The sequence below is a fragment of the Anguilla anguilla genome, chromosome 8 (genome assembly GCF_013347855.1).
Source record: "Anguilla anguilla isolate fAngAng1 chromosome 8, fAngAng1.pri, whole genome shotgun sequence".
Classification (NCBI taxonomy): domain Eukaryota; kingdom Metazoa; phylum Chordata; class Actinopteri; order Anguilliformes; family Anguillidae; genus Anguilla; species Anguilla anguilla.
In genome coordinates this window covers 39,222,031-39,237,751 of record NC_049208.1, presented here as the reverse complement: position 1 = coordinate 39,237,751, position 15,721 = coordinate 39,222,031, and the positions used below count along the sequence as shown (strand labels likewise).

Below are 15,721 nucleotides of genomic sequence, written 5' to 3'. Positions count from 1 at the left end.
TTATAAGGTTTATGGGAAGATCCCAGGAATTGCCCTCTCCTGACAAACAACTCAGCTGCCTAGGAACATCTGTAGTCCATCATTTGACTGGGAAATCATTCACAATCACCTGAAACTGGAATAATTCCCCATCATTCTGCTGTTGTTTCTGGAGCCCATTTACATTTTAGGAAAATGTCCCTATTTTATCCTTCATGAGAACATTTAATAGACTGGATGAATTTAGGTTAAATGTAATTTTCTTTAAACAGGCTTCACAGGTGTTCAAGGTGTGGCACCGTTACAACAACAAACCAGGTTAAAGACAAGATGTTAGCACAGGATTGCCAGTGCCTTATGCTCTTGGGAACAAACATTGCACATTGTTTGTCTGTGTAAATATCCTTCTGCATGGATTTGTACAACGATGTAATTGCATGGGAGAGTAAATTTCAAAGTGCAATGTTGACATATTTCAGAACTGCTAAACATTGCAATTGATATTTGGTGAAAATGGTAACATTACAGTCAGATGCAGATATATAAAAAAAAAAAAAAAAATTAAAGTTGGCATTAACATAGCCATATTTGTATGTTTGGCATAAGGTAAGAATACAGAACCAAGAGGATGGTCAGCAAAAATCAACAGGCCTGTTACCACTAAAGATTTACAGACCGAATGTGTTTCAGTGGAAGCATATAACGGTGTCCCGATTTTTCAGTCTTGAACACAGAAATGATGGAACAGTACCTAAAATTATAACTGTAAATTTCAAACTGGTGAATAAATAAACATAGACGAACATAGAAACAAGAAAAGAAAAGAAAAAACACTTGAAAGAGTCGTATAAACACCAGAATGTACTTGTATGCTCACAAGGAAACCAAAATTTTTGGCGTGGCATATTTGGGGCACGTTTCCAACGGAAAGCATGAAGCTTGAACTGCGCGCAGTTCCAATCAGCGTACACATAAAATGCTACGTATGCATTTTCTGTCGAGCCTACCATATGTCAACCCGGATCATACCTTGAGAACACGGATGAAGTGCAGGACGCTGCCATCTAGCGATGGGTCAACCAAAGTAATCAAAAGACGAACAAAGAGTATGCCACATATTAGGATCACAGCACTGTATGTATATTATTCTGTGCTAGCAGACTGGGATACATTGACTGCCAACCATAGATGAATCTAAAACAAATACGTCAGACACACAAACGAAGACTAATTTGTTCACGCAAAGGGATTAGCCGGGACTAAGTGCACGTAAAGCGCATACTACGAATCGAATAATACGATGGCCTTTTCATTTATTATTTGCAGCATCAATGTTTAAGTGTTTAGATACATATTCATGGCTCTTTTTAAACTTAACATGACGTCTTCCCTCAGTAGTATATTATAGTTTACTTGTGCTTAGTAGGTTTTTGGCCTAGTTAGAAATACTGCGGCTTTCTGCGTGACAATGAGCATAACCCGACTAGTGATGGAAACGCGTGCCCTTCTTTCTTGCTGTAAAAGAATAATACCATAATTGTGTGAGTGCTGCTATTTTAACTATTCTACTATTAGGAAGGAAAGGGTAAAATCACTCCGCCAATCCACATTAAATGTGGAGAATAGAAAGACGATCCCCAAACAAAGCCTTTTTGGATGAGATGAAAAATTCCCTGAAATTGAAAAGCTTTCGTTCGTAAAATCAATGACGTTCCATTCAACTCGACCATATTTCGTTTTAAAGTATTCTAAAGAATTCTTATATATTCAGCATACACAAGTCTGTCCTTAGGTGGGAGGTTAGACTACACCGCTTTGAATTCACCTGACAGGTCCGGAGATGACGTTGTTGGCAGTTTTAATATAGCGATCAGGTAAAGGGAACATAAATGGCACTTAAAATGCCATTGTACATGAACTTACAATGAGTAGACAATAAAAATTATACACACATGTTCCACACTTTAGTTACACAGAACACCCCAAACACAACTCCTCTGACCTTTCGGTTTGTTTTGACAGGTAAACGGAAAAGGAAACGATCCCACAGTACATCATTGTTTGCTGAAAAAACGGGAATTGTAGTTGTACTGTTTTAAGAACTTGCGTCTTTATTATTCAATAAACCACAAGTCCCTTGATGCTATGCTAAAACGAAGAATCACGTGACAAAACATGGCCTCTGCTCCAAATTGCAGGACTTGATTTTCCGACAAGGAATTAGAATATATTTCGTAATAACTTAATGCCTAGTTTTTTTAATCACGTCAGATAGTTTGCAAAGCAATGCAGAAGATAAAATCCCTAATGACCCGTCAGGTGAGTTATCGTGAACATTATTTGACTGTCTTCCAGATATAGCTAGCTTGCTACTACCTTCATGTCCACTGACAACTGGAAAACGTAGCTGCTAGTTAGCTAGCTAGCTAAGCACAATGACACAGTGGTAAGATGACAAGATATAAGAGTGATGAATGATGCTGTAATAATCGAAACAGAACTGAACATTGGTTGTCTGCCTAACAGGTAGCTGATAAATAATGATATTTGGTGTCTTCCATGTTTGATAGTGTGGTGGCCGTCTGGCTAGGAGGGAGCGACAGTTGCCGGCTAGCTATGAAGCGATAGTGCTATTGGTGGTTGGAATGTAGTGAAATTTTGCTTGTTAGTTATATTTTTATCTATAGATAGCTGGCATGCTGGAGCTATCTAACGACGTTGGGACAGATAAGACAGACAGCTGCATGTACAATTTTATCTAAGTTACAAACTGAGAACTGATTCCAGGAAGGATTTCGTAATTCTTGGAATAGACGTATTTTCTTCCAACAGGTGTACCAGTAGGTATCATTCTGTATTTTCTTGCTCCCCACTGATCACGGGTAATCCTATATCTTGTTTAGGAATAATCCGATGACTGGATGTCACAGACACGCTTCTACCAAAAACTGACAGTTTGCTTCCGATGTGGCGATTCAGTGGTAGTCTTCAATGTAGGAGCCATATAACTACGACCAGTGATAACATTACATAATGCGTTAATGAGTGAACGTCTCTTTTGCATTTCGAAGGGTCTCAAAAGTCCACAGGAGAGCATGACAGACCTGAGCCCCGTCGAGAACTTCAGGATTCCCAGCAAGGTAATTATGTGCATTGTCATGCATGTGTAATGTGTAAAGTAACCTTGACCAAAATGCGTGACTGTCCCTGCATTTTCCCCTCTTTGTTTCCATTCCTATTGTGTATTGTGTTTCACATACTCACTTAAAAGTAGATTGTTTTTCCTTTTTGTAATGAATGCATTATGCTAAGTCGTTCTGCCGGAATGTGATAGCTTGTGGATATCAGTTTTCTCGTTTAAGTCCCAAATTTGATGTTCTACCCATTGTCTGCAGTAAAGTTAAACAAAGATGAATTGTGGCCCTAGACTGTAGACTAGAAAATCCTGAAACTTAATGGGCATGTTGAAGAATTATAAGTAGAACTTAACTGTTGTTGCAGGTATGTGTAGGCCAAATAGGTGGTCAGTCACCTTGAGCTGCGTCATTCAGTTCAAAAAAATATATTTTTCAGGTATGTTAATTAAAAATATAGATTGGTGTAGTTTTGTAGGAGGTTTATGAAATTGATTTGCTGGTATTACTTTTTGATGTCAATTTTTTGAATGAAGGATATTACCTGGGACTGTCTGCATCATGAACATTTAAAATATTACCTGTTAATTTGGTTGGCTAATAATTCAGATTTACAAGTGTGAAATATGAACATTTGGGTTGGAAATGAATATCTGAATAATTGGATAATTGTTAGAAATGTAAAGCTTGGATAATGCAAATGAATAAAGAGCATTTAATTAATTCTCTAAAATGTATGTTCCCATGGAATTCTGTGGCCTATGTTAAACCTGTTATTTGAAAGACAATGTGGACTGTAAACCAAAATACAAGAGGAAGACAGTAGACAAATGGACTGATCTGAGTTTGACAAATTGATGTGAGAAAAACTAGACTAATCTGGTAACATTTACATTAGCCTGTCTTCTAGCCACGTTATTTCATGGAAACGAACTGTGAGTGTAAAGTCCGAAAGTGCTTGTGTGGTACAGTACTAAAATGTATGGAAGGAACAACTAGCATGTGAAATGATATGAAAGCAAAACACTGTACCGTTGCCAGCACAGACATGGGATGATTATTATCTCAACTGTCATCTCTGGTCTTGCTAGTTCAGAGGAGGAAATGTGGCCACAGAGCTCTGAAGTAACTGCATGGGTCATTCTGTGTCTGCAATATTATTGCCAAAGATAAGCTAAAGTGTCATGTGGTAATGAATTTAATGAACATTTTATTCCATCATAAAAATTTCACGGTGGCTTTACTTAAAATAATGAGCAACCTGCCTGGCTTATAATCTTGAGTTAGGCAAACAACAGATCTACTTCATATTTTTTCCATACGGTTCATACAGAAGAAGCATGAAAAACAAGATCTGTTGTTCCCCTACCTCAAGATTTTAAGGTAGCCAGGTTATTCGTCATTTTAAGTAGAGGCACCTTGACATTTTTTGCGGTGGAACATTGGTCTGAAATTTAGCCTACAGTCATTTCTGCATGGTAAAAAGCCACGGCTACACCAATAACATCTTAAAAAGGATCCAAATTCTATTCACGTCAAAAGAGCAAGTATCCGATTACCAAATTGTTCGTCATTTATATCCATAATTTGGAATACCTGTGATTTGTAAGGCTTTCATAGCCAAACAATGCTGTGTTAAATATAAGTTTGCATTAGGGAAAAATAAAAACTCAGAAAATAGGCTAATTTAAAAATAATACATTTGTGTCTTTCAAGAACAAAAACCAGATTTCATTTGGTTGTGAGGACAGAAAATTGAAACGCCAGTCCTCATCAAAGTCACCATGCCTCGGCCTGAGTGAATCTGATGTAAAATGTATCCTACATTAGAGATTAGAAAAAATGAGAAATGGATACATTATCTTAAGAACCACAATTGTTCCAGCCAAGGACAAAGGGTGATACGAGCTTGTTTGGGCTGTGCATTTAGCTGCAGTATTTGAACAATAGGAAGGGGAAGCAAATAGCCAGTTTTAAAATTACAATCTGTCTTGATTCTTTAAATTAAACGTATTGGACATTTATTCTTCTCATAATGCAAGTTATGTGTTTGTTGCAAAGTAGATGAAAATGCTGTCCTCTAAATCCAGTAAGTGCACAAGGAAAATAAATTGTAGTCCACACGTGACTTTTGCGCATGCTTTTTTTGCTTGACCTTTCTTTGTTTGGCAGAATAGGCAGTTGTATTGCTCAGCTGTATTTACATGAGTTGTTGGAGATAAAAGGCTAGATTAATTGCACTGGGCCGTTTAATTTCCTGTGTTTCTGGGGCATTTGATGGCAGCTGGAACTGGAGGTGCTTGGATTTCCTGGTCAAAGAGGATAGGATGCTATATCGCCTAGTAATTCAGAGACTGGAAGTTCAGAAGATTATAAACCTTTCTGAACATTAGAAAGGGTTATATTTTCAATGTAGCATTTGAGGTGGAACATTTGTCAGCCCTCACCTTGCCCTCTGCACTGTTTTTTTATCTTTGTTTTTTTACTTCTCATTTTGATATACATTAACATTACTATATTCCTTTGTATGAAATGTTTGCCAATAATTTAAAATGCCCTGTATAGGAAAGAAGTATGATGATGATTATGGGCATTATTATTAGGCTTAACATAAGTTTCCATGATGGTGGACATTTTGGACTGTTTGTTTTATGTGCCCCTCTTCTGGGTATATTTTGTTATTTATTTGTTGCCAAGGGCATAGGGCCTTCTACAGAGAAACCAAAACAAATGTTCTCAGGCTCAGACCGAAGAATGGAATTTAATTCACTCCAAACATCTTCGAATTTTCACTAGGGAAAAGTAGACTGCAGCTTCATCATGATTGAAGTTTCTACATATGGTGAAAATGAATACATTTCAGTGCGTTTGAAACCTTTTTGATGTTGGGGAAAAATAAATAAGGATTGTGATAAAGCAGTTGTACAGGCCTGGCGTGTTTGTACTTTTGAACACTAGATACTGCCGATGCTTACTGATACTATGACCTTCTTTCAGTTTCATAGTGCAGGTGGTATCAGCCCATGACAACCACCTCACTTTGTGGTCATTAAAACATTTGCTTCCTTCCTGACATATTACATTACTAGGACCGCACACAAGTGGCCAGTTAGTGAAAGACTTAGACTCCCACTCACAAGGCCTATGTGAAACAGATCCCTGATATGGTCAAAGGTATAAACATATCATAGTCATCAATCATCAATATCACTTCTATGTTTAGTACAGTTGGCACAATTTTGTGACATATCTAACCAATTTTACCTCCCTAATTTAACTTTAAAATAAATAAATAAATAATCAATTGAGACAGCAGGAAGCTTGTTTGTCTTTTATGGTTAGTTTTCCCTGTGAATGCAGGACAAAAAATATTGTGTTGTATTCATTTTTTATATTGTGTTGTAGGATGTTGTCTACAAGCATATTTACTTCAGTGCATGTTCATGGCTAAGGTACAACTGTGAGATAAAGATTGCAGACCCCAGCCTTTGGCAGCAGATAAATTGCAGCCTGTTTTCTGAATCAGTGCAGATGGCAGTATTCAGCGTGACACTGTGTGCCCTCGTCTCTGATTGTGGGTAATGCAGTGGTTCTAGGTCAGATAGTCCTGGCCACACTGCTGCAGCCAATGGGGCTAGAGCTGGGGCGTTAGGTGTGACTTCAGGCCTGGATGGCTGCAGTGTCTGCAGGTATTTCTGGTTTCCCTTCAATCAGCAATACTTTAAGGGTTTGGGGTCAAGGTGTCTGGACTTTTTAGCCAATCAGTGACTTACGTGAATCAGTGGTGCTGAAACACACCGAAAGCTGGATTCTGACAGATGTGAGCTGTATTGCTTCATCCTCACAGTGAAAATGGGATTTTTGCCCCCTAAACTAGCCTATATCTGTACAGTGACCTCAAAATATAGGCTAATTGTATAAAGCAAAGCCTGAGCTTGACCTGCATGTAGCCTATGGTAAGGAGCTATTTATTTAATTCACTTTGGTGCATTTCAGCAGGTAAACATAAAATCCATTTTCTATTGTGAATTGGGTGCGTATTTTGAGTCACCCAAAGAAATTGGGTTTAACACATCTGTGGTTCACCCACAGACGCCACTTTCAAGGACACCAAATAGGAGATGTTCTCCACATCTGTGGGTTTATGAAACCTGAGCAAATTTCAATACAGTCTGAAAAAAGGGTTATCTTAGTATTTTTGCTGTCAGGTAAGGTTGTTCATTGCTGTTTTGTGGCTGTTCTAAAGAGCACCATCAGCAGAGAAACAAATCTATTAAATTCCATTCGTATTTATTTACAACTTTTTTTTTTTTTAACAATGTTTGCATCAGTTGGCCTGCATGGATTTGCATTTACCTTCCTATGGCCAGTGTGAATTTCTTTGTCGTTAATCAAGCTGCTGTGTTGTTCTTTTTGAAATACATCCATACATACATACTGATCCAGGAGTTTTCAGACTGCCATCTTGTTGAATAAGCATTGGGCCCTGCTGGAAATCCATTTTTATTTATAAATCTCGTTGTCTGTGGCTTAATGAGGCGGAAGCCCTATAAAAGCATGCTATCCTTCCAATAGAGTGAAACCGTATTTTCCCCCAGGGGAACTTTGGGGCTTGCCTCTACTTCCCATAATTGATATATTAGTGTAAATTAATCAAACAATGGAAAGCTAAACAATGAAAGTTGATAAAATTAACATGCATGCAATGACATGGCATAACCGACTTTGCATGTGGCCATTGCAGCGCCATGAGATCAGTTTTCCATGTAAGATTGTATATAATTAGCATTGACGTTTCTGTCAAATTGTTCCTGATTCCAGTGCTGATTTCTGAGTTTCCCTTCAAAGACGACCGGTCGTGCCAATTTGGCAGTGCTGCCTCTGAAATTTTTCCTGCGCCCATTCTGTAGCTGACATTGAAATACTACCCTTCTGCTTTGAGTCCCAGTCAGGTGTGTTCCCGGGCAACAGATCAACAGCTTTCAAAATGTAGAATTTAGGAGGCATAGTTGAAGTATTTACCTCATGTTGCATGTGGGTGAATGTCATTTTCCATTGGAAGAACGTATAATGAGACATCTAATGCAGTTGCCGAAAAAATAAAGTCGAATAAAAATTTGAGCTTCATGTTTATAATTTGTGCCCCGCATATATCTTTTTCGTCACCCCTGAATTGGCTGGTGTGGTTAAGAACGAAAAGGAGTAAAATGAAGATCACAGCCAGTAAACTCGCCACGTGCGAGATCTGCTACGAGTTCCATGAAGTTAAACATGCATGAAACCGTCCAGACCCACGGCGCAACTTGGCGAACTATATAGCTAGGTATCTATGGCACGTCCTCACCTCTGTAATGTTATTTGTTGTCCTCCGTGTGTCCATACATCTGTGTCAGTGGTTTTAGCTGTGTGTCCTTAGCTCCTACTCAAGTGTGCAGGATAGCATCCGTACGCGCTAACTAGGTTAACTAAAGTAGGCGAAACACGAAAGCTAAAGTAACATTAGTCGATAAAGCTGTGCTTTAAAATGTCGTGCCGTACCACCTGCGCAAGCGTCCTACTAAACGAAGCACCACCTGCGCATGCGTCCCACAAAACACCCCTGAAAGGTCGTGAGTGAGTGAGTGAGTGAGTGAGTGAGTGAGTGAGCGAGCGCAATTTGCCATGCATAGAAGAAGTTGTGCAAGTGTCGCTCCGGATAAGAGCGTCTGCTAAACGCCTGTAATGCAGTGTAAGTGGCGGCCTATGCCTTGGACCTAAAGTCGCGCTCAGTGAAACAGACTCCCGCTGAATAGAGACACAGTGTCTGTCCTGAGTTGCCTTCAGCAGAGGCTTGTTTTCTAGCGCGAGCCTGCCTGTAATCCCAGTGATGAGCCCGCTAATCTGACGGTGTTAGCGGGCTCGGCGCCGCGCGTTCCCCGTCACGACCGAGGCTCGACGGACGGATGGAGGGACGCGGGCGGGAGAGGGGAGGGGAGGAGCTCGGCGGGGGGGGGGGGAAAGCGCCGTACCGCCGCGGCCGCGGCTGAAAGCGAGCCGTCGAGGGCGCGGCTCTCCCCCGCCGCGAGCGACGCGCCTTTTGTACCGCTGGAATAAAGAGGTTTCTCTTTCCATTCATCCCTTTGTGTGCGGTTGCCGAACGCTCTGCGTTCAGCATACAAATGTTCAGTTAACACCGTTGAGATATGAGATGTGAGATATGACGGAAGGTGCATCCCTCCCCCTTTGAAAACCGTACTTATTAGTTTTAGGAACCCCTACGGATACGATGTATCGCTTGATTTTGGGACGCTGGGGTGGATGTATCAACCCTTGGTATATCCAACCATGTTTTACCTACGGGTACATTTTCAAACTCTTATCGGCTTTTTCAAGAAATATTATCGTCAAATTCAAGCTTTGGATAAACTGAATGCGTGCGTTGAATGTTATTTTCAAAGCACAGATAGGACAGTGCATGAAATATGGTGAATCTCATTGTGCGCGTTGTAAGGCCACTACCACTGTCAGCCAATAGATGGCACTGCATGACTATTCTTTGGGCTGGTATTTGTTGACCTGAAAGAAAAGGGTCTGGGGCAAAGTAGCCAAATGGGCCTCCTTTACTAATACAGGATGACGGTCTCATCATACCAGCTGTGTGCTGGAGCAAAGGATCAGTTTTGGTTTTGCAAGATTATATTCCCGTTAAATTCCATCCTCTCCACCACAAGTTAATCAGATCAGTCCATTTTTCTGCCTTTCCCCTCTTGGTTATATTTAGAAAATGCTGCACTGAAGTAGTCCTAGGTTGTTTTTGCTGTTCCCTTTTATTGGTACCTTTTATTGCGAGTTAGTTGATGTTATGTATAATAATGGAAAGTAGGATTTTTCTCAAGAGACAATAGCTGACTTTCCTCCCCTTTGGAGGGTGTTTCCTGTGTACTTTTTGAGGTGTGAAGAAAAACACAAACATATCTGGTGAATATTCAGCCTGCCTTTTCTTTCCAAAGGTGAACCGTAGAAGGGTTCGATTGTTTGAGATGAGGGACACAGCAGGAGATATCGGCATTGATCAGCAACCCCTTGCTTCCAGCTCGGTATTGTCAAGTGTATCAGCTGATTCCACGAAATTAGCCATTGTCTCCTCTTTGATCGCTGGCATTTAACCATCGACCAGATGAGAGAACTAGGTTTCTCGAGTCGTTCAGTTTCCCACAAAAGCTCGAGACGGAGTCATTTGCAAAGTGCAAATTGATTCTTTTGTCACTACACCCTGGTATTGGAATAGAGAACAGGGGGGGAAAAACTAAAACAAAACAGAACCAAATGCGTCGAGTTCTTGGAGGATAACCGGCGGCAGCGTCGCGGTATTCCTTAAACGCGCGCGAGGCCAGGCGGCGGACGCTATTAATTAACACCTCTGACGGCGCTGCGGACGAGGCGGCCGTTTCTGGTCCCGCGGAGAGCGCGCGCGCTCCCGGAAACGGCGGTGAGTCACTCCCGCGGGGCCCGACGGCTCGCCCCGCCGAAGCCCGCTCCGCCGCCGCTCTCTCTCTCGCCGGCACCGGGCTCGCCGGGGCGGAGGACGAGAAAGGAATCCTCCGTTTTAACGGCTCTTCCTCCCCGTTTCCCCTACCTGCCTGGCGCCAGCGAGCGATGACTCATCTCCCCCCCCCCCCCCACCCCGCTCGATCCACTCCCACGGAGGGCCGCCCACGCCTGCCTGCGCACTCCTTCAGCACTTTACTGCGTATTAACACGCTCACCTCTGCCTGCTCAACACGTTCTGGTAAAAGCGTGTCCTCCGCAGTACGCTGTCGTCGATCGCGCGGGAAATGATGATCATTCTACCGACAATGCAGCTAAACGCAAAAGTATTGGGACAGCGACACAGTGTTTGTTGTTTTGGCTCTGTACTGCAGCACATTGGATTGATTTGAAATACAACTGTGAATGTGAGGTTAAAATGCAGACTGTCAGCTTTACTTTGAGGGTATTCACATCCATGTCTGGTGATCTGTGATAAAGGGCAGCGATTCCGACATGGATCACACAATCATTTCAATTGTTTGACGGTTTTATGAACGCAAAGAAATGGCGTCTGCATTTCTAAGCACCCTCTTCTTTATCATTTCATGATTTTTTTGTGGGGGAGCAAAGTTTTGGTGTGAATTTGTTACGAGGGGTTTTTCAAATTCTGAACATGTACATGCTTGTACAAAGCAGGGATGTTCTCTTTGTAGCTTTAGGGTTGTTTCATGAAAGGCCACCAGCAGCACTATCCGTAAGGCTCAGGTTCACCTAATGACCGGACACGTTGTCCTTTGTCTTAAACAAAGAGATTTAGCAGACGCAATTTTTTTTTCCGTTGTTGAAGCAGTCATCTCTGGCTTTGCCAGTTCCGTGAGCCGATACAAAAAAATGTTCTAATCAAGACAAAAAAAAAACTAAAATAAATGCTGCTTCGCCTCGTTATTCAGCGCCGGGAGACAGCGTGAGGTGCGATAACGGCTCGGTCTGGGCTGAATATTATCTTTATTAGGACTGAACCTGAGGCCGCTGGCTGATATCGCCGAGAATGAGTTTCTGAGTCCTTAGCTCTGTGCTAACGCGGCTGGAATCTGCTTTGTGGCTTTTTTAAATGTTTTATTTTATTGTAACGGACCAGTGAAGGAAACGGTTCTCCGGGGCCGTCCTGTGCTTCTACCTCGACTCCTTCCGAGCGGTGCTCGCGTTCGAGGTCGGCTGTGCTGCCAAGCTCATTGTCGGTTGGGACAGAATCACGCGTGTGCATTAAGGGACTTGGCTGCGTTTCAGCGACGCAGTAACACTTGCTGACCGGAGATAATGTTGATGAATCTTTATGAAGGCTCTACTTTATATAGTTGGATGGTTGAGAAGTTGCGGCGCTCGGAATTAAGATCACGCTTCGAGAGGAACAGGCACGGTTTCTGCTAACTCTGTGCATTGTGCGGATGCCCACGCCTGCGAGCATTAGACCTTCTCATTAGAATCCGCAGATTGTTCCCTCCAGGGAGGGGGGGGGCTCAGAAGCATTAATCTCTGGGCTTACCCGAGTCAGAAGTGCTGGCTGGGATATAAATCGGTGGGGTCTCTGGAGCCGGAGACCGCAGGCTTTTCCCCGGTGTTTTGACAGTCCCGGGATAGCGTGTGGAGTGGCGCACTGAGCCCCCCGGCCCCGTCCTCACACTCTCTCTCTCTCTCTCTCTCTCCTTCTCTCTCTCCCTCTCTCTCTCTCTCCCGCAGGAGGAGCTGAGGGAGATGAGGGAGCAGCCCGTGGACCCGCAGGCCGAGCAGGAGATCATCGACGGCATCGAGGAGGTGTATTTCTCCGGCGACTCCTTCGACATGGTCCGGCACGAGCTGGAGGTAAGGGCCCGGCGGGGGGGCCGCGGTGGGGCGCGGGGTCCGGGGCCCCCCTCTCATCCAGCAGGACTCCGCCCGAGCAGATGCACGTCCTCGCTCTTCATTTAGGGTACCCCTCAGCCGGCGGAGCGGACCCCCGTTCCCCCGGACTAAGACACCCCGGCTCCACGCGCGCACACACAGGCCAGGCCGCGGCGCGAGCGCTGACGGACGCAGACGCCTCCGCTCAGTCCCCGCCCAGGCCAGATCGACGGATCGGCCGCGTACAGTCAGCGTGAAACCTCATTAGATTCGGTGCCGCGTCGTAACTCTGGGCGGCAGAAAGATCCAACGAAGAGGAAAGTCATTGTGCTTCTGTCAGATTTAGTTTGTTGTTTTTTTTTTTTTTTTCCCCTCACAATGGTTTTCTGAAATCAGATTCATTATGCTTCTAAGCAAGCGTTTGATTCATTATGCTTCTAAGCCATCGGATAATTCTGCTCTTTAATCCCCCAGACTTTTTCCACAGCACTGCTTTTTTTGTCAGTGCTTTTTTCGATGGGTTTTCCAAAGGGGTGCTTCTGAAACCAAAGCTTTGGCCCCCGAATGAAGCTAATTGTGGTTTTTTTAAGTCGTTGCTTCTGAACGAGTCCCTGAATGTGTCGTTTATGTTATTTCCGTCAAATATCCAACGCGGAAGTCTGCGGCACAGTGAGTAAAAGCGTTCATCCAATAGGCAGGGTCTGCCCTACGGCCAGGCTCTCCTTGGGCTGTGTTTCCAGTGCATTATGGGTAAACAGCAAGGTAGGTTTCATTTGGCCGGCGCTGTGCGACTGACCGCTGCCTTAGCCCCTCCTACTGATGTACCACATGCCCTCAGACTACCTGCTGTTGCCACTGAGAGACATGCCCCTCCCACCATAGGCGCCATCTCTCCTGTAGTACCGAGTGGCCCGCAGAATGTAAAATAATCGCCGGTTTCCAGACCGATGCGTCCGAGGAGCACTGGCGTTCTTTGCGCGGTTGCAGCTAGCTGAGCCGTTGTCCTCGCGGACACGATCGACGGTTCCGAATAGCGGAGGAAGAAAAAAAAAAAATCACAGCCCGAGCACTGAGGCCAATTTGTGATTTCCCTTCAGCGCTTGGGAAGTTAATTGTGTTGTTTATGCGCCTCCAGAAACTGCCACCGGATCTTAACCTTCAAGAATTGGAGGAATACAGGGACAAACTGAAGAGCCAGCAGGCTGCGGTAAGTGAGCAGGTCCATGAATGCGTAATACAGGGCTGAGCATGTGCAGTCACACTGATCGTCCCTCTCTGTTTGAGCCTGATTCTGAATGACGAAACGCGCAGCCGTGAGCAGATCTGAGAGCCTCGCGGAGCTGCGTCTGTCTTATCGATCCTGAGGTTACCTCGGCAGCGGGGCCCGAAGGACAGTAAGCGACGACTCCGGTGCCACTTTGCTGAAACAATCGAGGGTCACGGAATTTAAAACAGTGGCTGAAAAAAAAAAAAAGAAAAAAAAAAGAACTCCGTCCGCACGAAGCAGAGAAAGGAGAAAAACTTATTTCACCGTTTAAAAGCCTGTTTTTAAACAAGGAAATAACTTTTTTTCCCTGTCTCTACTTCGAGTGTCACAGCAGGAGAGGACGTGTCCCCCCCCCCCCCCCAAACCTGAGTAATGTGACCTTGTCAGGAAGCAGTTTGACAAGCCCGAGGCGGGGATGGAGGGGGCGGGAGATAAGGCCCTGCACCTAGGAGGGGACGGCCGTCCGCATCGCTGCCCGAATACTCGGATTGATATACCTCTTGTCAGTTGCGTACCCCCCCCCTTCTCCCCCTTCCCCCCCCCCCCCTCCGCCCCTGCCACCAATCTTCCGAGAAGATGCAGCGACTTCGATGTAAACAAAAAAAATCCATCCCGGGAGACCTGAAGCCATTTGACAGCCTCTCGCTATCTGTCTCCCCCCCGCGAGCGCTGGGCGAAACTGATCCCCAGCCCCAGCCCCTCGCTGGCTGAATCCCGGGTGACCCGTGCCAGGGGGCGGAGAGGGGCTCTCAGCGCTTCGCTAACGGCCGCCATTGTTGCGGCGTAGCGGTCTTTGATGTCTTGTTTCGGAGATGGATAAATACCCGGCGAGCGTGTTGCGTTCCGCTCAGGTATCTCCCACGCCAGGGACGTTCGAGAGAGAGAGAGAGAGGGAGGTGGGGTGGGTGAGGGAGAGAGAGAGAGAGAGAGGGAGGGAGAGAGGGAGAGGGAGAGGGAGAGAGAGAGAGAGAGAGAGAGAGGGGGAGAGAGGAGAGAGAGAGAGGGAGAGAGGGAGAGAGAGAGAGGGAGAGAGGGAGAGAGGGAGAGAGAGAGGGAGAGAGGGGGAGTGAGAGAGAGGGAGAGGGAGAGAGAGAGAGAGAGAGAGAGAGGGGGAGAGGGAGAGAGGGAGGGAGAGGGAGAGAGAGAGAGGGAGGGAGAGTGGGAGAGGGGGAGAGAGGGAGAGAGGGAGGGAGAGTGGGAGAGTGGGAGAGAGGGAGAGAGGGAGGGAGAGAGAGAGAGAGAGAGAGAGGGGGAGAGAGGGAGGGAGAGAGGGGTCCGGTCGTGACTCCAGACTGAAGTGTTTTCCTGCTCGGAGCGCGGAGGAGCGACAGGATCCCGGCGGCGAGCTCGGGTGTATAATGGATGCTTCGTTCTCGCGATGCTAATAACCCAGTATGTCTCATTAAGGACGAGTGCGCGCAACAGAAAACTCCCCAGTGCGCAGGGAAGGCAACGCGCGGTTCGTTTGTCGTATTCTTTCTCCTGGAGACGGGGCAGCTGTGTGATCAGGAGCGTAGGCGGGAGTGGATGGGGGAGACGGGAGGGGGGAGGCACATTTCCAGCTGAAGCACCCCCTGGTCCACAAGTTGCCCCTGTACCCCCCCCATTGGGGCTAAGCCTCTGATATTAAGCAACGCTAGAAAATTCCCCAGTGCGTGCTCAAACTGGGTAATATTGCCTGTGCTACCGTCGGAGCACATTTTACACTGGAGATTGAAATGTTCTGTTTCCCAGAATTTCTTTTTTTTTTTTAAACGCCCCCGCGTACTGAGCGGAACGGGTGACCCCGAGGGCACGGGCGGCCGCGTGACCGGCGTGCGCCCCCGGCGAACGCCCCGGTGGAGAGCGGCACGCTCCTGCCTTTTTCGGTAAAAGGTAAAAGGGCGGGCGCGGCCGCCGCCCTTTACCAAATGCCTTTTTCTTCCCGGGCCGTGGGAGGAGGCTGCCCGAGGCC

General features: G+C 45.3%; 1 protein-coding gene across 1 annotated transcript in view; it reads left to right on the top strand.

The window, feature by feature from the left end:
- The first annotated feature begins 2,120 nt into the window (after positions 1 to 2,120).
- Positions 2,121 to 15,721, top strand: part of vps50 (VPS50 EARP/GARPII complex subunit) — a 131,498-nt gene continuing 117,897 nt past the window's right edge. Inside the window, exons 1-4 of the mRNA XM_035429341.1 lie at positions 2,121 to 2,298; positions 3,051 to 3,119; positions 12,360 to 12,482; positions 13,636 to 13,707. Of these exons, the coding sequence (XP_035285232.1) occupies positions 2,266 to 2,298; positions 3,051 to 3,119; positions 12,360 to 12,482; positions 13,636 to 13,707 (297 nt within the window). The 5' untranslated portion in view covers positions 2,121 to 2,265. The remainder of the gene's footprint in view (positions 2,299 to 3,050; positions 3,120 to 12,359; positions 12,483 to 13,635; positions 13,708 to 15,721) is intronic.